Consider the following 21,238-nt stretch of genomic DNA (forward strand, 5'->3'; position numbering starts at 1 on the left):
CTGTTTGCTGTAACTTCTTTTAACCACTTACCGACCGCCGCACGTCGATGTACGTCCAAACTTTGAACGGGGATATCGTTGTTATGGCAGCAGCTAGCTGCCATAACCCCGGTATCCCTGCTTTCGCGCGGCGGCCGGCTTTCAAAAAAAAGTGGTCCCTGCAGCGGATTTGCCGCAAGATCACTTTTATCGGTGGCGGGAGAGGGGCCCCCCCCTCCCTCTTGCCGCGATCTGGTGCTGTCGGTAGCGGCGGAGGCGATCGCGTCCGTCTCCCTCCTGTGTCTGGAGACGAGTGAGGCTAAGATGGCGCCCACTCGTCTCCATGACACTGCTGGGCGGAAGCGACGTCAAAACGTCACTTCCGTCCACGCCTCTCAAAGGCACATTTTTTCAAATGTCATTTTTTTTAATGACTTTTTTTTTTTTTATTGCATTTTAGTGTAAATATGGGATCTGAGGTCTTTTTGACCCCCCAGATCTCATATTTAAGAGGACCTGTCATGCTTTTTTCTATTACAAGGGATGTTTACATTCCTTGTAATAGGAATAAAAGTGTCACAATTTTTTTTTTTTTTTTAAAAACAGTGTAAAAATAAATAAAATAATGTAAAATAAATAATAAAAATTAAAAAAAAAATTTTGAAACCCCCCCCCCGTCTCGACGAGCTCGCGCGCAGAAGCGAACGCATACACGAGTAGCGCCCGCATATGAAAACAGTGGTCAAACCACACATGTGAGGTATCGCCGCGACCGGTAGAGCGAGAGCAATTATTCTAGCCCTAGACCTCCTCCGTACCGCAAAACATGCAACCTGTAGAATTTTTTAAACTTCGCCTATGGAGATTTTTGTGGATAAAAGTTTGACGCCATTCCACGAGCGGGCGCAATTTTCAAGCGTGACATGTTGGGTATCAATTTACTTGGCGTAACATTATATTTCACAATATAAAAAAAAATTGGGCTAACTTTACTGTTGTCTTATTTTTTTATTCAAAAAAGTGAATTTTTTTCAAAAAAAGTGCGCTTTTAAGACCGCTGCACAAATACGGTGCAAAAAAAAGTATTGTAACGACCGCCATTTTATTCTCCAGGGTGTTAGAAGAAAAACATATATAATATTTGGGGGTTCTAAGTAATTTTCTAGCAAAAAAAACTGTTTTAAACATGTAAACACCTAAAATCCAAAAACGAGGCTGGTCCTTAAGTGGTTAAAGCATTAGCTGTGGTTTGGCTTCAATTGGTTAGTGTATTTAAATCTGCTAGTACATCTAACACTCCTCTTCCCTCCAGACTGACAATGCTGCTGTGCCCCTTCATACAGAACGGGGGTATTCTAGTACAAGAGCTGTGTTACTAGCCATATAACCAGGTGAAAACAGAGGGAGAAAGGCATAAAAAAATAAAAGGAATGCAGCCACCACATCTAAAAAATTTGATAAGCTGCAGGACAATACATTTTTGGGTTTAATACTGCTTGAAGGGACAAACGTTACAACCAGATGTTCTATTTGCCCTATTTTATGCAGGAATGTCACAGATAATGTTCTGACCCGTATGGATCACATGATGGCGCATGGATTCCAAGCACACAGAAGATGCTGCTAATGGTGTTGTACCTAAAGCACACGGTTTCATCTTGTCTGGTGTCCCTTTAAAACTTTAGCGGCCTCAGTAAATTCCCTCCATGAGTCCAGGCAGAGGAACAGAAGAGTTGGCTTTCTTGTCCATCTATCCACGTTTCCTCTGTCCATTTGGTTGTCCATGCGCCTGCTACAAGCAGCGAGCAATACACTTTGAAGGCTGCAGGCTCTTAGGGGGTGGGGCTATAAAATGACGTCATACTGACTGAATTTATAAACGGAGGGAAAGGACAAGCTGGAGAAGGCGGGAAGGAGCTGGAAGGAGATAAGAAGAGTCTGGGAAATGGTGGCACCTGGTGGTTTGTAGTTGGGTACATGTGAGGGTGTTGTACAGAGCAAGGAAAGGATGGATAGGTTGGGATAAATTGTGGACCGGGACTCGGGGGACAACTGTGAGTATTACAGGCTCTGGCCTCTGAACTTCCTGTCGGCTGCTGCTTCTTCCACTTCGTTCTCCGGTTCTGAAACCAGATCTTGACTTGAGTCTCCGTTAGGTGCAGGGTCAGAGCCAAGCTGAGCCGCTCGCACACCGACAAATATCGGCTACTTCGAAAGCGGCTTTCCAGGGCCACAAGCTGTTCGTAGGAAAAGGCCGTACGGGCCCGCCGGGGCTTAGAACTGGCCACAGGGACCTTTGTGCTCTGTTGATTCTCTGTCTTTAATGACTCTTCTTCCCTAGATTTTGGGTCCAAAGAAGGTCCTGCTTCATCTTCTGGTCCAGACACAATGTCAGTGCTCACATCTGTGAAGGTGCAAAAGCGCAACAATTAGTAAGGATTTCAGTGAATGTTTAAAAAAAAAAAAGAAAAATATTGGGGCTTGATAGCTTAGACCTCTGGTGCTCAACCAAGCCCTTGGGGCCACATGCAGCCTTTTTGCATATCTCCCAACTGTCCCTGATTTTGAGGGACTGTCCCTGATTTTGAGGGACTGTCCCTTATTTTGGAGGGACTGTCCCTGATGTGGAACAAAGTCCCTCTTTTTCTCCTCGGTTGTCCCTCATTTTGGTCTGACCTAAGTATTTGATATATCGCACCAACTGTTGTCACCCTCTCACCAAGATGCTTGGCGATGGTCTTGTAGCCCAATCCAGCCTTGTGTAGGTCTACAATCTTGTCCCTGACATCCTTGAACAGCTCTTTGGTCTTGGCCATGATGGAGAGATTGGAGTCTTTTTTATTGCTTCTGTGGACAGGTGTCTTTTATACAGGTAACAAGCTGAGATTAGGAGCACTCCCTTTAAAGCTGGATACACACTATACAATTTTCTGTAGATTTCTTTCCTTCAGGATTTAAGAGGCCGGGTTCACACTGATACGACATGACTGATGTACGACTATCATCCTACTTTGCCCGGCTACGTTTGTCCTACTTCCATCCGAATTGAATGAACAAGACTTTGAGATAGTACGACTTGTCCTTTGACCAATCAAAACAATCCCAGAGTGTCATAAATTATTTTTACTGCTGCTGTCACCATTTTGGATGTCACAAGTGAGATGGTTAGGACAAGGATCCTACTTTGATCCGACTTCAGTGATATTCAATGGGCTGAAGAAGGATCAAAGTCAGACCAAAGTAGTGCAGGGAGCATTTTCAAAGTCGGACCGACTTGTGTCGGACCAGTTAGTACGGCTCCCATAGGGAAACAATTGATTTTCACACGTCATGCCACATGAGCTCCCAATGTCGGAACGTTTGTTGTACCAGTGTGAACCAACTCAGCCTAATCTCAGCTCATTGCCTGTATAGAAGACACCTGGGAGCCAGAAATCTTGCTGATTAACGGGGGGGAATCAAATACTTATTTCGCTCATTAAAATGCAAATCAATTTATAACTTTTTTGAAATGCATTTTTTTGTTGTTCTTCTGTCTCTCACCTGTTAAAATAAACCTACCATTAAAATTATAGACTGATCATTTCTTTCTCAGTGGGCAAACGTACAAAATCAGCTGAGGATCAAATACTTTTTTCGATAGAGATAGATACACATTTCTGCACAGAGCAGACAACATGTAGGGTCGCTCATTAAGTGGACATGGAGGTGTTGGCATCTTTACATAATACATATATCTCACAATACTTCATTAGGCTACATTCATACCTCTGTTTTTCAGTATGCTGCATTAACTATAAGGCCCCTATTACACTGGGGTGTCGGCGCTAAAGCGCCGCTATTTTTAGCGCCGCTTTACCGCCGTTTTCTTGCAGGGGTTTTCAACCCCTGCTAGCGGTCGAAAAAAGGGTTAAAATGACCCGCAAAGCGGCGCTGTAGCGGTGCTTTGCCGGTGGTTCGGCAGCGGTGCCCATTCAGTTCAATGGGCCGGAGCAGAAGATGCTGCTAGCAGGACTTTTTTTAGCGTCCTGCCAGCGCACCGCTCCAGTGTGAAAGCCCTCGGGGCTTTCACACTGGAGAGACAGGAGAGGCTCTTTACAGGCACAATTTTTAGCGCTGTAGCGCCTGTAAAGAGACTCAGTGTGAAAGGGGTCTAATGGAATTCTCTGGAAACTGGATAGAATTTGGTACCCCTGTTTCCCTGAAAATAAGCAGAACCCTGAAAATAAGACCTACAAGGACTTTAACTAGGGCTTATTTGGGGGGTAGGGCTTATATTGCAGCCATCACCGACAATCACGCTAGGTCTTATTTTTGGGGAAACAGGGTAGCATTCGTGCCTAAGGAATTTGTCTAAAGCTGGATACACACTATACGACTTTTGTTGTTCAATTTCCTTTAGAGTTACCTTCATCTATTTAGTACAAGGGCCTGATTGCATACAAATTGAAAGGGTTTAGGTTTGACCCCTTAAAGAAAAATATCTAAAGACAAAATATTGTATAGTGTGTATGCAGCTTTAAGCTGGCCATACACTATACCAGTGATGGTGAACCTATGGCACGCAAGCTTAGCAAACCAGCGCCGCCAGGATAAAGGAGGGGGTGGAATCCCCCAGCCAGGTAGAGGAGCCGGCTCCCTTCCTTTCATCAGTGGTGTCGGCAGAGGGGGGGCTGACAGGGGCTATAGCCCCGAGTGGGCCCACAAAAAGCCCCGGATCTCGTATTTCCCGTTCAGAATCATTAGCCCTGAGTCCCAAGGCCTGGGGTTGGCTGGGAACTCAGAGCCAGTGGCGTAGCATAGGGGTGGGCAGCCAGTCATCTCGCCCCAGGTGTGACATTTGGGGGGGGGGTGTAAAGTTATTCCTCCGCCATCCCGAGGGTCTGTGCTGCAGACCCTCGGGACGGCGGAGGCATTCCTGAGGCATTAGTGAGGCATTCCTCTCTGCTGCACCCTATTCCAAATCCCCCTGCCCCGGGACTACTTTGTTCCAGCCTGTGCCTCTGGCACTGCGACCTGTGGAACAGCGGAGGTGCTCAGAGCAGATCATGACCATGGGAGAGGTGCAGTGGCTGCTAGCTGACCTCCCGGCGGTGGGGATACCAAGGAGCGGCTGGATTGCGGGGACTGCTGTAATACTGCCCGCCCAGTACTGGGGAGAGCTGGACAATGAGACCATGGAGAGGTATGGAGGATAATGGATCCTCCGATCTACATTGTACTGTGTGTGGGCGGGAGATGGGGGGGGTGTGAGTAGTGCAGGAAGTATGTGTCAGGTAGGTCAGTGTAGGGGTCGGTTGGGTCAGTGTAGGGGGTCGAGTGGGTCAGTGTAGGGGTGGTGGGGGTCAGGTGTTTCAGTGTGGGGGGGGGGCCCGGTGATTCAGTGTAGGGGGGGTCGGGTGGTTCAGTGTAGGGGGGGTCAGGTGGTTCAGTGGGGGGGGTCGGGTGGTTCAGTGTAGGGGGGGAGGGTGGTTCAGTGTAGGGGGGGTCGGGTGGTTCAGTGTAGGGGGGGGTCGGGTGGGTCAGTGTAGGGGGGGTCAGGTGGTTCAGTGTAGGGGGGTCGGGTGGTTCAGTGTAGGGGGGGTCGGGTGGTTCAGTGTAGGGGGGGTCGGGTGGGTCAGTGTAGGGGGGGTCAGGTGGTTCAGTGGGGGGGGTTGGGTGGTTCAGTGTAGGGGGGAGGGTGGTTCAGTGTAGGGGGGGGTCAGGTGGTTCAGTGTAGGGGGGGTCGGGTGGTTCAGTGTAGGGGGGGTCGGGTGGGTCAGTGTAGGGGGGGGTCAGGTGGTTCAGTGTAGGGGGGGTCGGGTGGTTCAGTGTAGGGGGAGTCGGGTGGTTCAGTGTAGGGGGGGTCAGGTGGTTCAGTGGGGGGGGTCGGGTGGTTCAGTGTAGGGGGGAGGGTGGTTCAGTGTAGGGTGGGGTCAGCTGGTTCAGTGGGGGGGGGTCGGGTGGTTCAGTGTAGGGGGGGTCGGGTGGTTCAGTGTGGGGGGGGGTCGGGTGGGTCAGTGTAGGGGGGGTCAGGTGGTTCAGTGTAGGGGGGAGGTCGGGTGGTCCAGTGTAGGGGGGGGGGTGGTTCAGTGTAGGGGGTCGGAAGGGTCAGTGTATGTTGCACAGTGCATTCTGAGCGTTACGCACTCCTGATCCCTGCATTCTGAGCGAATCTGGCAGAATGGTACGTTTTTGGTCCCTTAGGACTCATTCAGAGGGATGATCAGTCCCATCCTCTGTACAGAGCCGCTGGCAGGTTTAATTCATTCTGTGTTGGCACTTTGAAATAAATAAGTTGGTTCTCTGTTTGGACACTCGGGCTCAAAAAGGTTCGCCATCACTGCTATGCAATCTGATTGTATGATCTCTGTTCAATCTCCTTTTAGGTTTAACCAAACTATGTAACAGAACAAACCTAAAAACAATCCATTCAATGTGCATCAAGTCAGGCAGGCTCTTCCACTACATAGTTGATAATAGAGTTAAAGGAGATTGTACCTTTAGAGATTGTACAGTGTGTGGTCACCTATAGGTTTTAGTGGTTCTGCAAAAATCTAACATCTTGTAGCATTTTGCTGGGACTTGTAGCTCCTTGGTCGTTGGAAAGGTCACAGCAATACACAGAATATTCCTCCTATAACCGTCTTATATAATAAGACAACGCTGTCTGCCGTGGCCCATGTCCCTGACAAATAGGTGACAGGGCAAGCACAGGCTAGAAGATTTATTAGTCAGGGTTATTAAGGAGAAATTGCTGGCTTTCTAGTCCTGATGAAGTGACCGTCCCGTGATGAGGATCGATAGCTGTCATCTCTGCCATACAGGGTCTTCTCATCAGGCAGGAAGCCTGTGCACAGAGATAGGCAGACACCAGTAATGGGATATTGATCACTGCCAGGGACAGCAGTCTTACAACTAAACCTACCTGCCCCAGCATCCCACAGGGGCCAGAGCAATTACAGGGGCCCTTCGCCTCCAAGTAATCAGCCAGATTTATCTCTGCTTCCGTATCGTGGAAATCTAAGAACATGCTTGTCATCTGGGAGTTCCCAAGTTTTGTAGATCTGTCCATGGAAATGTTTTTATCAACTTTAATCGTATTCCTGCATGGAAGGTTCACTGTATGTAAACTGTCAATAAATGCCTCTTATTTTCTCCCTTTTGGTCTGTTAAATATACCATTGAAAGAGACGAAGGGAAGGAAGACAGAAGAACGAAAGAAAGGAAGGAAGGAAGAAAGAGAGAAGAACGAAAGAAGGGAAGGAAGGAAGAGAAGAACGAAAGAAGGGAAGGAAGAGAAAAGAACGAAAGTAGGGAAGGAAGAGAAAAGAACGAAAGAAGGGAAGGAAGAGAAGAACGAAAGAAGGAAAGGAAGACAGAATAATGAAAGAAGGGAAGGAAGAGAAAAGAACGAAAGTAGGGAAGGAAGAGAAAAGAACGAAAGTAGGGAAGGAAGAGAAAAGAACGAAAGTAGGGAAGGAAGAGAAAAGAACGAAAGTAGGGAAGGAAGAGAAAAGAACGAAAGAAGGGAAGGAAGTAAGAGAAGAACGAAAGAAGGAAAGGAAGAGAAAAGAACGAAAGAAGGGAAGGAAGAGAAAAGAACGAAAGAAGGGAAGGAAGAGAAAAGAACGAAAGTAGGGAAGGAAGAGAAAAGAACGAAAGTAGGGAAGGAAGAGAAAAGAACGAAAGTAGGGAAGGAAGAGAAAAGAACGAAAGAAGGGAAGGAAGTAAGAGAAGAACGAAAGAAGGAAAGGAAGAGAAAAGAACGAAAGAAGGGAAGGAAGAGAAAAGAACGAAAGAAGGGAAGGAAGAGAAGAACGAAAGAAGGAAAGGAAGACAGAATAATGAAAGAAGGGAAGGAAGAGAAGAACGAAAGTAGGGAAGGAAGAGAAAAGAACGAAAGAAGGGAAGGAAGAGAGAAGAACGAAAGTAGGGAAGGAAGAGAAAAGAACGAAAGAAGGGAAGGAAGAGAAAAGAACGAAAGAAGGGAAGGAAGAGAGAAGAACGAAAGAAGGAAAGGAAGACAGAATAATGAAAGAAGGGAAGGAAGAGAAGAACGAAAGTAGGGAAGGAAGAGAAAAGAACGAAAGAAGGGAAGGAAGAGAGAAGAACGAAAGTAGGGAAGGAAGGAAGAGAAGAACGAAAGAAGGAAAGGAAGAGAAAAGAACGAAAGAAGGGAAGGAAGGAAGAGAAGAACGAAAGAAGGAAAGGAAGAGAGAAGAATGAAAGAAGGGAAGGAAGAGAGAAGAACGAAAGAAAGAAAGGAAGAGAAGAACGAAAGAAGGAAAGGAAGAGAGAAGAACGAAAGAAGGGAAGGAAGAGAGAAGAATGAAAGAAAGAAAGGAAGAGAAGAACGAAAGAAGGAAAGGAAGAGAGAAGAACGAAAGAAGGGAAGGAAGAGAAAAGAACGAAAGAAGGGAAGGAAGGAAGAGAAGAACGAAAGAAGGGAAGGAAGAGAGAAGAATGAAAGAAGGGAAGGAAGAGAGAAGAACGAAAGAAAGAAAGGAAGAGAAGAACGAAAGTAGGAAAGGAAGAGAGAAGAACGAAAGAAGGGAAGGAAGAGAGAAGAACGAAAGTAGGGAAGGAAGAGAAAAGAACGAAAGAAGGGAAGGAAGAGAAAAGAACGAAAGAAGGGAAGGAAGAGAAAAGAACGAAAGTAGGGAAGGAAGAGAAAAGAACGAAAGAAGGGAAGGAAGAGAAAAGAACGAAAGAAGGGAAGGAAGGAAGAGAAGAACGAAAGAAGGAAAGGAAGAGAGAAGAACGAAAGAAGGGAAGGAAGAGAGAAGAACGAAAGAAGGGAAGGAAGAGAGAAGAACGAAAGAAGGAAAGGAAGAGAAGAACGAAAGAAGGAAAGGAAGAGAGAAGAACGAAAGAAGGGAAGGAAGAGAGAAGAACGAAAGTAGGGAAGGAAGAGAAAAGAACGAAAGAAGGGAAGGAAGAGAAAAGAACGAAAGAAGGGAAGGAAGAGAAGAACGAAAGAAGGAAAGGAAGAGAGAAGAACGAAAGAAGGGAAGGAAGAGAGAAGAACGAAAGTAGGGAAGGAAGAGAGAAGAACGAAAGAAGGAAAGGAAGAGAGAAGAACGAAAGAAGGAAAGGAAGAGAAGAACGAAAGAAGGAAAGGAAGAGAGAAGAACGAAAGAAGGAAATGGAAGAGAGAAGAACAAAAGAAGGGAAGGAAGAGAAAAGAACGAAAGAAGGGAAGGAAGAGAAGAACGAAAGAAGGAAAGGAAGAGAGAAGAACGAAAGAAGGGAAGGAAGAGAGAAGAACGAAAGTAGGGAAGGAAGAGAGAAGAACGAAAGAAGGAAAGGAAGAGAGAAGAACGAAAGAAGGAAAGGAAGAGAAGAACGAAAGAAGGAAAGGAAGAGAAAAGAACGAAAGAAGGGAAGGAAGAGAAAAGAACAAAAGAAGGGGAGGAAGAGAGAAGAACGAAAGAAGGAAAAGAAGAGAAAAGAACGAAAGAAGGGAAGGAAGAGAAAAGAACGAAAGAAGGGAAGGAAGAGAGAAGAACGAAAGTAGGGAAGGAAGAGAAAAGAACGAAAGAAGGGAAGGAAGAGAGAAGAACGAAAGAAGGGAAGGAAGAGAGAAGAAAGAATTGTAGATTGCACATAGAGCTAATAACTTCCTGTGCTCTCTGCCTCTGGACTGTTACCAGTTGGCATTGTTCCCTGCTAACTTTGTGGACTGCAAAAACACTTCCCTCTGTTATGAAGAAGAGAGGGAGGTGTTACGTAGTCTTAACATACTCCCTGTTTTAGGGTGATAACGGTGCTCACTTTGGTTGTCACCCTAGAACAAAAAAAGGAAACAAAGTGTGAAAAAACAATGAACAAGCTGAAGTTAGAAGCCGATTGGTTCCCACGCACAGCTGGACCTCTAGTGTCTCTAGTGTCTTCAAGACAAATAAAAATCATTTTTGGTTAGGAAGAAAAAAAAAAAACCCAGGGTAAAAATTAATCCTAAATTCATATAGGATAAGCTTAAAATCAACCAGCCAATGCAACTTCTATATTATTTTCATTGGGGAAAAAGGTGGTCCATGAACACAAAGAATACAATAAACCTGCTTAAAGACACGCAATATTTTTTTTGTGGAACTTTATACTGCCAGGCATTTATAAGGCACGTTTTCCATTTAAAATATATATTTATCAATACATTTGAAAACATTTTGCACCTGATTGGGTAATTTTTACAAAGTAAAGCTTTACCACATTGACATCTACTAAGAAATAAAAAAAAGAGTGCAACTGCACTTACAAAGTGCACCGTCTATTTCGTTTTAAGCCTGGTTCACACCTATGTATTTTTTTAGTGTGTTTTCAGTTTTGCAGAAACACACTACCGTCCATATAACATGGTTTCATATGATGTAGTTCACAACTATGCATTTTATGGAACGGGCCAGGGACTTTTTTCTGTTTATTTGGTCCCATAGGCTTCAATGGATCAAAAGCATGTATTGAAAAATGCAAAATGCACCTGGAATATGTAAACTGCAACCTGCATAGGTGTGAATCAGGCCTTGGGAAAAGCGACCCCAGCACATTTTTTATATCAAAAAGGGATGTGGTGCCTATGGTCACCCACCAATCCACCTAAGGCTGGATTCACACCTATGCAGTTTTAGTGCTTTTTGCATTTTGCAGATTTGCACTACAGTCCATTTAACATGGTTTCCTATGGAATATGTTCTGTAGTGCAAATCTGCAAAATGCAAAAAGCACTAAAAATGCGTAGGTGTGAATCCAGCCTAAATGGTACATCTGCATAAAGGAAAAAAAATGTATCTCACCCCAAAAAATGTACCACCGATGTCTGAGGCTGGATTCACACCTACGCATTTTTAGTGCTTTTTGCATTTTGTAGATTTGCACTACAGAACGTGTTCCATAGGAAACCATGTTAAATAGACTGTAGTGCAAATCTGCAAAATGCAAAAAGCACTAGAAACGCATAGGTGTGAATCCAGCCTAAGGCTGGATTCACACCTATGCATGTTGCTTTTGAGCGTTTTTGGAGGTTTTTTTTTCATGCTTGCTACGTTTTTGAGCAGCGTCTTTGTAGCGTTTTTGCGGCGTTTTTGCCGCGTTTTGCGTTTTTTTTTTTTACAGTTTTTTTACAGTCTAAAAAAAAAAAAAAAAAAAAAACGGCAAAAACGCATCAAAAACGCATCAAAAACGCTGCAAAAACGGTGCACTTGCGTTTTTGATGCTTGTCCATTGAATTCTATTACATGCAAAACGCTGCATTTTGCATGAAAAAAAGTCCCTGACCCTTTCCAAAAATGCAGAGGTACAAAAAGGCATTGATGTGAACATGTTCCATAGGAACCCATGTTAGAATATTCCCATGCATTTCTGCAAAATGCAAAATGCATCAAAAAACGCGCTAGTGTGAATGGAGCCTTAGGCTGGATTCACACCTATGCATTTTTACTTTTTTAGTGCTTTTTGCATTTTGCAGATTTGCACTACAGAACATATTCCACAGGAAACCATGGTGTATGGACTGTAGTGCAAATCTGCAAATTGCAAAAAGCACAAAAAATGCATAGGTGTGAATCCAGCCTAAGACCCCATACACACTCTACAACGTTTGTTGTCCGATTTCCTTTAGATTTACCAAAACCATGTAGTACAAGGGTCTGCCTGATTGCACACAACTTTAAACTCTTAAGGTTTGACCTCATATTATATGGTTTTGGTAAATCTGAAGGAAAAAAATTCTACAGAAAATTGTCTAGTGTGTATCCAGCTTTAATTGCTTATCATTAGCAGTTGAGTGCCCGGCCATCTCACCTGTTTCCTTCTCAGACTCTCTGGAACTCTCACTTGTTGGTCTCTTGTCCCCAACTTGATTGAGAATGTCCACAATGGAGAAAGGAGTATGGAGATGTTTACGATTACTGGTAACTTTTTCTTCTGCGCTATCGCAGTTCAGCAAGCCCATGGTGATGATCCAGCTGGAACTTGCCAAGGCGCTGGTGTCCCGGAGTCCTACTTAGATATCCCGTTGAATCCGATGAAGAATATGGACTTGGGTAGATCCGAGTCAGGTCAGGGGCTCTGCTGATCCCTCCGGTGCCCTCAGTGTCTGACGGTCTCTGATGGCAGGTGTCTATGTTCATCTCTGCTTTAATGGGCATCCCATAGAGGAGGAGACACAGCAAGCAGCCACGAGACAGAGGGGAGGAGATGACACTAAACTGGAGAGAGAAGAGGGACAAGACAGGAGGCGGAGGAGAGAAGTCTATTTATCTTGGGTACCCAGTCCATTTTATTTGTCCTTGGTGTCCTGCTATTGTACTCTTTCATTGCCACAATTACCGTGCATTGACACTACCCCATCCTGTAAAGCAGCTCTTTCATCTCACATCTGCCCCCCATCTCAATCATCCATTTAATTCCTCATCCATTTGGTCTTAATCTCTAAAATTAGTGTTGGTTGGTTAGCCATAATGTGAATTTCAAGGTTTGGATTAAACCAAAGACATCAACTCATCATTGTTCTCCAGTTTTAGATTATTGTGGGCTCTATGTGATTCACAATAAAAGCATGCTGGGTCCGTGTTCAGAGAAGGGTGGGCGTGGAGGATCAATCCTGGAGGAGTTAAGCAGACGCAGAAAATTTAATTAAGCGTTCTACAAATGACATACAAAAGTACGTTGTATGAAGATGACTATATTCATTTTTTTTTTAATAACAAGGTTTTTGTAAACAGTAGAACTGAATGAAGCCCCTCACACATCACAATCTTATCATTTAACCATTTCAGCCCCAGAAGATTTTACCCCCTTCCCGACCAGAGCACTTTTTTGCGATTCGGCACTGCGTCGCTTTAACTGACAATTGCGCAGTCGTGCGACGTTGCACCCAAACAAAATTGACGTCCTTTTTTTCCCACAAATAGAGATTTCTTTTGGTGGTATTTGATCACCTCTGCGGTTTTTATTTTTTGCGCTATAAACAAAAAAAGAGGGACCATTTTGAAAAAAGCGTAATATTTTTTACTTTTTGCTATAATAAATATCCTCCAAAAATATATTAAAAAAACGATTTTTTCCTCAGTTTAGGCCGATACGTATTCTACATATTTTTGGTAAAAAAAAAAATCGCAATAAGCGTATATTGATTAGTTTGCGCAAAAGTTATAGCGTCTACAAAATAGGGGATAGTTTATGGCATTTTTATTATTAATTTTTTTTTTTTACTAGTAATAGTGGCGATCTGATTTTTATTGGGACTGCGACATTATGGCGGACACGTCAGACACTTTTGACACATTTTTGGGACCATTGACATTTATACAGCGATCAGTGCTATAAAAATGCATTGATTACTGTAAAAATGTCACTGGCAGGGAAGGGGTTAACACTAGGAGGGCGATCAAGGGGTAAATTGTGTTCTAACTGAAGGGGGGAGGGGACTGTCTAGGGGAGATGACAGATCGCTGTTCATACTTTGTATGAACACTCGATCAGTCTCTTCTCCCCTCAGAGAACCGGAAACTGTGTGTTTCCCGGTTCTCGGTGTGTCAGCAGTGATTGTGGAAGCCCGGAGGTGATCGCGACCGCCGGGCACTCGCATCGGCTCCGGGGGGGCGAGCAGCGGGCGCGCGTACGCCCCTAGTGGCCAAAGGGCGAAGCGACGTTACATAACGTCGTTTCGCCCAGCCTTGCCATTCTGCCGCAGTAAAACTGCGGTGGCTGGTCGGCAAGTGGTTAAAGAGTTTGCAAAGGTCATTTTTTAAAATTAAAATAACAAACATGTGATACTTACCTGCCCCGAATAGGGTTGCCACCTCATCCCTTTAAACCCGAACACATATATAAATTGCACGGGTTCTGAGGACAATTTAGTGCAACTGAGTTTAATTACCACCTTAATCAGCCACAGAACTCGTGTAATTTATATGTGTTCGGGTTTAAGGCCAGGTTCACTCTGGTACAACAAACGCTCCGATATTGGGAGCTCGTGTCGCATGACGTGTGTAAATCAATGGTTTGCTATGAGAGCCGTCTTAACTGGTCCGACACAAGCCGGTCCGACTTTGAAAAAGGTTCCCGCACTACTTTGGTCCGACTTTGATCCGACTTCAACCCATTGAATATCATTGAAGTCGGATCATCGTCTTAACTGATCTGACTTTGGCCCCCCCAAAATCCATACAGGACCCTTATCCGAACACAAAGCCCGGCAGGGCAGGAAAAGGGGTAGGAACGAGTGAGCGCCCCCCTCCTGAACTATACCAGGCCACATGCCCTTAACATGGGGATGTGGGTGCTTTAGGGCGGGGGGGGCCTTTAACCACTTGCTGACCGCCGCACACCGATATACGTCGGCACAATGGCAGCGGTGGGCAAATGGGCGTACCTGTACGTCCCTTTTAAATGGTGGGGCTAGTGGGTGCGCACATGCTGCGTACATCGCGACTGTGCCCGCGGAACCCGCGGACTCCATGTCCGCCGGTCTCCCGGCGATCGTGTCACGGAGCCGCAGAACGGGGAAGTGCTTATGTAAACAAGGCATTTCCCTGTTCTGCCTTGTAAAATGACAGAGATCACCTCTCCCTGTCATCGGGAGCAGTGATCGCTGTCATGTCAATGGTAGCCCATCCTCCCCCCCCCCCCGTTAGAATCACTCCCTAGAACACACTTAATCCCTTGATCGCCCCTAGTGTTTAACCCCTTCCCTGCCAGTGTCATTTACACAGTAATCAGTGCATTTTTATAGCACTGATCGCTGTATAAATGACAATGGTCCCAAAATAGTATCAAAAGTGTCCGCCATAATGTCACAGTCCCGATAGAAATTGCAGATTGCCGCCATTACTTATTAAAAAAAAAAATTAATGATAAAAATGCCATAAAACTATCCCCTATTTTGTAGATGCGATAACTTTTGCACAAACCAATCAATATACTCTTATTGAGATTTTTTTTTTTTTTAACAAAAAATATGTAGAAGAATACGTATCGGCCTAAACTGAGGAAAAACATTTTTTTATATATTTTCGGGGGATATTTATTATAGCAAAAAGAAAAAAAATATTGCTTTTTTTTCAAAATTGGCGCTCTTTTTTTGTTTATAGTGCAAAAATTGAAAAACCGCAGAGATGATCAAATACCACCAAAAGAAAGCTCTATTTGTGGGAAAAAAAGGGTGTCAATTTTGTTTGGGTGTAACGTCGCACGACTGCGCAATTGTCAGTTAAAGCGACGCAGTGCCGAATCGCAAAAAGTGGTCTGGTCAGGAAGGGGGTAAAATCGTCCAGGGCTGAAGCCGTTAAAATCCATACCAGACTGAAGGGCCTGGTGGTCTTGGAGAGGGAACCCCATGCCATTTTTTTTTAATTGGCGTGGAGTTCCCCCTAGGGATTCATACCAGAGACAAAGTGCCTGGAATTGTCGGGATCCCTGTTAATTGAAGTCGGATGGATGTCGCACTTCAAGTCACAGGGCAAAGTCGGATCCACAGTCGTACGACTGTCTTGTCGTACCAGGCCTGGTTCACACCTACTGCTGGGTGCAGTTTGCGTTTTTCAATACACGTTTTTGATCCATTGAAGTCTATGGAACCAAAAACCAGAAAAAAGTCCCTGGCCCTTTCCATAAAATGCACAGATGTGAACTACATCCATAGGAAACCATGTTAAATGGACTGTAGTGTGTTTCTGCAAAACTGAAAACGCACTAAAAAAATGCATAGGTGTGAACCAGGCCTAAAAGGGATGAGGTGGTAACCCTAGCCCCGAAGCCTCCTCTTCTTTGTGTGCCCCATATCAAGTTGCTTGCTATGGGGGCACACCTGTGGGCTTGATCCTGAGCTAGACTGTGTGCATCTGTTGACACACATAGCATGGCTCAGCTCTACCCCCTCACTCAGTACTCACAGGATTTGACTGACAGCAGCAGGAGTAGGGTGCCCACGTGTCCCGGATTGCCCAGGATTGTCCCTGATTTCTGATTTTTGTCCCATGTCCCGGGCACCTTCATTCCGGGACAATACAATGTCCCGGAATGAAAAAAAAAAAAACACACAACCAGAGTCAGACCAGTCCGCTGACTCCGCCGCCACAATTATAAACACTACACACTACACAGTCTCACACATGACACATCATAAGCTGGTTGCTAGGCTAGGGCCGCCCTGCGTCTAGCAACCAGTGACGTCATCTGAGACCTGAGGGCTGACACGTGGGCAGTCAGTGTGGGCAGTGCACCCGCACCCTACGGCTGAGAGCAGCGCGCCTCCGAGAGAGAGAGCAGCCAGCACAGCCACAGAGTGACACCACGCCAGTGACCAGACAGCCACAGTCACTTACTGCTGGTAAGGATCATCCAGCCTGTGCCCAGTCAGTGCCAGTCCCGGCCGGGCCACTGCCGACTACTCCCGCTGCCCGCAGCCGCTCTCCGCTGCTCTGCAGCCCATTGCCATTTGCCAGCAGCAGACGGAAAAGTAACAGTTCAACTTCTCTCCTGAGCAGCCCGAGCCTCTTCCGAGTCCTCCTCCAGGCTCCCGCCCACGAGGTCCGCAAGTTTTCCGCCTGCAGTGCCAGACATTGACAAACTTCCAGGACAGGTTAGTGTACTAACACACACACACTCACACTTTGTTACAGTGAGCATGCTCCCCCTCTGTTCTGCTGCTTTCCCCCCCCCCCTGTTCTTCCTCCATGTCCACCTCCATTATGCTGTCTATACCACCTGTCTAAACTGGTTACCACTGTTTGCTTTTTTCCCCAAAAAATTGGCAAAAAAAGTATCAAAAACCATCTTTTTTTGGGCAGGTGCGAGGGGGGTGGGGGTGTCCCTGAATGACAGTTTTGAAATGTGGTCACCCTAAGCAGGAGCCAGTGGCTCCCCCAGAGCCTTTGAGAAAACCTTGAAAGCGCAACGCGTGAGGCTGGCGGTGAGGTCATCACAGTGAGCGGAGTCTTGATGTCATATATTGGAATATGGAGATGTGACATGCCTGGTTTTATCTGCTGAAAAATGTTAAGTGTGTTTTGTTTTTTTTGTTTTTTTTTTACTATTTTCAATCCATACCATGAGAATGATCTGTACTATCCATGTCTTTCTGCTTCCCACATATTATCTTGCGATTAGGAGACGGTCTTGAGGAAAGAAGATGACTGGAAAGGAGTTAGCCCCCCCCTTCACATCGGTGCGATTTGACAGGTCAAATCAGAGCCTATTGCCGGAAATAGGAGCGTTCCAATCGGTGCGACGCCGTCTTTGCGGCACAGCACCCATCTCCAAAAGTGGTTCCTGCACAACTTTTGGTGACTAGGGGGGGTTTTCAGTAGTCATCTGTGCATGAACCCGCACACATGTCTTTCAAGTCGCCCCCTGAAGTGGGACTGAAATGCGGCCAGGGGCGGACTGACCATTCGGGCACTCGGGCACTACCTGAGGGCCCCATGCCCATAAGGGGCCCCATCAGGGTTGCCAGCCTCAATAAAACCAGGGACAGTATGTAAAAATGTGTGTGTATGTGTATTCTGTGTGTGTATACTGTGTGTGTATATTGTGTGTCTGTGTGTATACTGTATGTGTGTGTGTGTATAATGTGTGGCCCCATAATCTATTGCTTGGGGGCCCCATAATTTTCTATTGCCCGGGGGCCCCATAATCTTCTCCTATTGCCCGGGGGCCCCATAATCTTCTCCTATTGCCCGGGGGCCCCATAATCTCCTATTGCCTGGGGGCCCCATAATCTCCTATTGCCCGGGGGCCCCATGAGTTGTCAGTCCACCCCTGAATGCGGTTTTGAAATAGTGCGAGTTCAGATGAGTGTGAACGAAGACTTACGTTTGTACACATGTAAATAAAGTGCGGTTGGCCTCCTTTTATCAGTGGGGGTCCGACAATTAAGGTGAGCAGATACCCATAGGGTGGGGTGACAGGCACTCTGGTGTGCATGGTGTGGAAACTGGAGCCTCCTTGCACTGTCCGAAGATCGACCTAACCACTTCCGGACCGCCGCACGCCGATATACGTCCTTACTTTGAAGAGGGATATCTTTGTTGCTAGCTGCCATAACCCCGGTATCCTCTTCATCGGCCGGCAGTCCGGTTTCCGATAATAGTGGTCTCTGCAGCGGATTCGCCACAAGATCACTTTTATCGGTGGCGGAAGAGGGGCCTCCCCCTCCCGTCGCTCTCCGGTCCCCTCCGCTGCTTACAGGAGCCGCCGGCAGCGGCGGAGGCGATCGGATCCTTGTCCTTGCTGGGTATGGAGACGAGTGAGGCTAAGGTGGGCCCCACCCGTCTCCATACCACTGCAGGGCGGAAGCGGCATCAAAACGTCACTTCCGCCCATAGCTCTTAAATGGACATTTTGTTTTTATTTATTTTTTCAAATGACAATTTTTTCTTTTTTTTTTTTATTGCATTAGTGTAAATATGAGATCTGAGGTCTTTTTGACCCCACATCTCATATTTAAGAGGTCCTGTCATGCTTTTTTTCTATTACATTCCTTTTAATAGGAATAAAAGTGACGCATTTTTTTTTTTTTTTAAAAGAACAGTGTAAAAATAAAAGGTAAAATAAATAAGAAAAAAAATTTTAAACGCGTCCCGCCGAGCTCGCGTACAGAAGCGAAGGCATACGTGAGTAGAGCCCGCATATGAAAACGGTGTTCAAACCACACATGTGAGGTATCGCCGCGATCGGTAGAGCGAGAGCAATAATTCTAACCCTAGCCCTTCTCTGTAACGCAAAACATGCAACCTGTAGAATTTTTTAAATGTCGTCTATGGAGATTTTTAAGGATAAAAGTTTGTCGCCATTCCACGAGCGGGTGCAATTTTGAAGCGTGACATGTTGGGTATCAATTTACTCGGCGTAACATTATCTTTCACAATATAAAAAAAAATTGGGCTAACTTTACTGTTGTCTTATATTTTAATTCAAAAAAGTGTATTTTTTCCCCAAAAAAAAGTGCACTTGTAAGACCGCTGCGCAAATACGGTGTGACAGAAAGTATTGCAACGACCGCCATTTTATTCTCTAGGGTGTTAGAAAAAAAAATGTATAATGTTTGGGAGTTCTAAGTAATTTTCAAGCAAAAAAAACCTGTTTTTAACTTGTAAACACCAAATCTCAGAGAGAGGCTTGGTCCTTAAGTGGTTAATTGCAATAGGAGATTGCACGAAAATTGAATGGTGTATGAGTCTCACTTTATTTATGGACCTTTTTATTTACTTATATATTTTTTTTTTCCACCACTGTTACACTTTTATATTGACTTTGCAATGAATATATTTAATATCACTGTGACATATGGATTGATTATGGTAATATTTATATAATGGTTTACATGATTCATTTTACATTTTTGCACATTTCTATGGTTCATTGTAGATGTATTGTGATTAGGTGCACGGCCCTCTTTATTAGGTAAACCTGTTCAATTGCTTGGTAACACAAATTGCTAATTGGCCAATCGCATGGCAGCAACTCAATGCATTAAGTCATCTAGACGTGGTGAAGATGACTTGCTGAAGGTCAAACTGAGCATCAGAATGGGGAACAAAGGGGATTTAAGTGACTGAACGTGGCATGGTTGTTGGTGCCAGACGGGCTGGTCTGAGTAAAAAAAAAAACTGCTGATCTACTGGGATTTTCGGTTCAATAATATTTATTGGTTTTAGTGAAAATAACAAAATAAGCGCCAGAGTCGCCCACACAGGGGCTACATAAGGAGCATTCAAAAGTATGAAACACAGAAAAGTGCCAATGATCTACTGGGATTGTCACACACAACCACCTCTCGGGTTTACAGAGAATGGTCCGAAAAAGAGAAAATACCCAGTGAGCGGCAGTGGTGTGGAGGAAAATTTCTTGCTGATGTCAGAGGTCAGAGCAGAATGGGCAGACTTGTATGAGATGATAGAAAGGCAACAGTAGCTTGGATAACCACTCGTTACATCCAAGGTATGTAGAATACCATCTCTGAACAAACAACACATCCAACCTTGAAGCAGATGAGCTACAGCAGCAGAAGACCACACCGGGTGCCACTCCTGTCAGCTAAGAACAGGAAACCGAGGCTACAATTCGCACAGGATCACCAAAATTGGACAATAGAAAAAACGTTGCCTGGTCTGATGAGTCTGGATTTCAGCTGTGAAATTCAGATGGTGGGGTCAGAATTTGGTGTAAACAACATGAAATCATGGATCCATCCTGCCTTGTATCAACGGTTCAGGCTGGTGGTGGTGGTGTAATGATGTGGGGGATATTTTCTTGGCACACTTTGGGCCCCTTAGTACCAATTGATCATCGTTTAAACGCCACGGCCTACCTGAGTATTGTTGCTGACCATGTCCATCCCTTTATGACTACAGTGTCCCCATCTTCTGATGGCTCCTTCCAGCAGGATAATGCACCATGTCACAAAGCTCCAATCATCTCACCACTGGACAATGAGGTCCCTGTACTCCAATGGTCTCCACACTCACCAGATCTCAATCCAATAGAGCACCTTTGGGATGTGGTGGAACGGGAGATTGGCATCATGGATGTGCAGCCAACAAATCTGCAGCAACTGCGTGATGCTATCATGTCACTATGGAGCAAAATCTCTGAGGAATGTTTCCAACACCTTGTTGAATCTATGCCACGAAGAATGAAGGCAAAAGGAAGTCCAACCCGGTACTAGCAAGGTGTACCTAATAAAGTGGCCAGTGAGTGTATATACAGTACATCTGTAAAGCAGGGAATGCATTAAGGAAAAAAAATCCCAGGCTTTAGAACCACTTTAAAGTGGACCTGGGTATCCACGTATCTGTCTCTGTCTGATACACTTGAGAGCCTTTTTCCTTTGATTTTTTTCGAGGTAATTCATCAGGTCTCTCCTCAATCCTCCCCAATTGCTCCGGATCGGAATGCCTGTGTGGAAGGCAACCGACATAAGCACAAGGAAAACATCTGTAGCACCCGGGTCCTAAACAGGGCTGCTCACAAATTTAGTCTACTAGGTGGTAACTTGCCTGACTAATTGTTCTGATGATCCACTGACTTTTGCCTTAAACCCTGAATTTGGTGCACCTCTCTCTTCTGTCACTAGGTGGCATTGCTGCCTGTGGCATTAGAATGATAAGGGCATAGTGAATTCGGTTTAGGAGTGGATAGGTTGTCCCAGCCAATTGGTAGAAGTCTCTTTGGTCCCATAGCCTGCTGGGAGAGCCTATGTATTCGGGAGGAGTCAGGTGATCGGGGTTCTGTGCCACCTGGACGGCTGTCTGGGTGGACGTGTGTTGTATTGCGC

General features: G+C 45.3%; 1 protein-coding gene across 1 annotated transcript; it reads right to left on the reverse strand.

The window, feature by feature from the left end:
- Nucleotides 1–1,651: 1,651 nt before the first annotated feature.
- On the reverse strand, nt 1,652–11,911 carry NKX1-2 (NK1 homeobox 2). The gene is made up of 2 exons (XM_073597600.1): nt 11,761–11,911; nt 1,652–2,383 (listed from the first exon to the last, which is right to left on the reverse strand). Exons 1-2 carry the CDS (start codon nt 11,909–11,911, stop codon nt 1,812–1,814), a joined length of 723 nt encoding a protein of 240 aa, XP_073453701.1. The 3' UTR covers nt 1,652–1,811.
- Nucleotides 11,912–21,238: the final 9,327 nt, after the last annotated feature.

Source organism: Aquarana catesbeiana, linkage group LG08 (assembly GCF_042186555.1).
Source record: "Aquarana catesbeiana isolate 2022-GZ linkage group LG08, ASM4218655v1, whole genome shotgun sequence".
Taxonomy (NCBI): domain Eukaryota; kingdom Metazoa; phylum Chordata; class Amphibia; order Anura; family Ranidae; genus Aquarana; species Aquarana catesbeiana.

What these genes read in the sequence shown, in the direction of transcription:
- NKX1-2 (XM_073597600.1), bottom strand. Translation starts at nt 11,911, where the DNA reads ATGGGCTTGCTGAACTGCGATAGCGCAGAAGAAAAAGTTACCAGTAAT. An exon ending in AGAGTCTGAGAAGGAAACAG is followed by an intron (nt 2,384 to 11,760) that starts GTGAGATGGCCG and finishes GCACCTTCACAG; the next exon opens with ATGTGAGCACTGACATTGTG.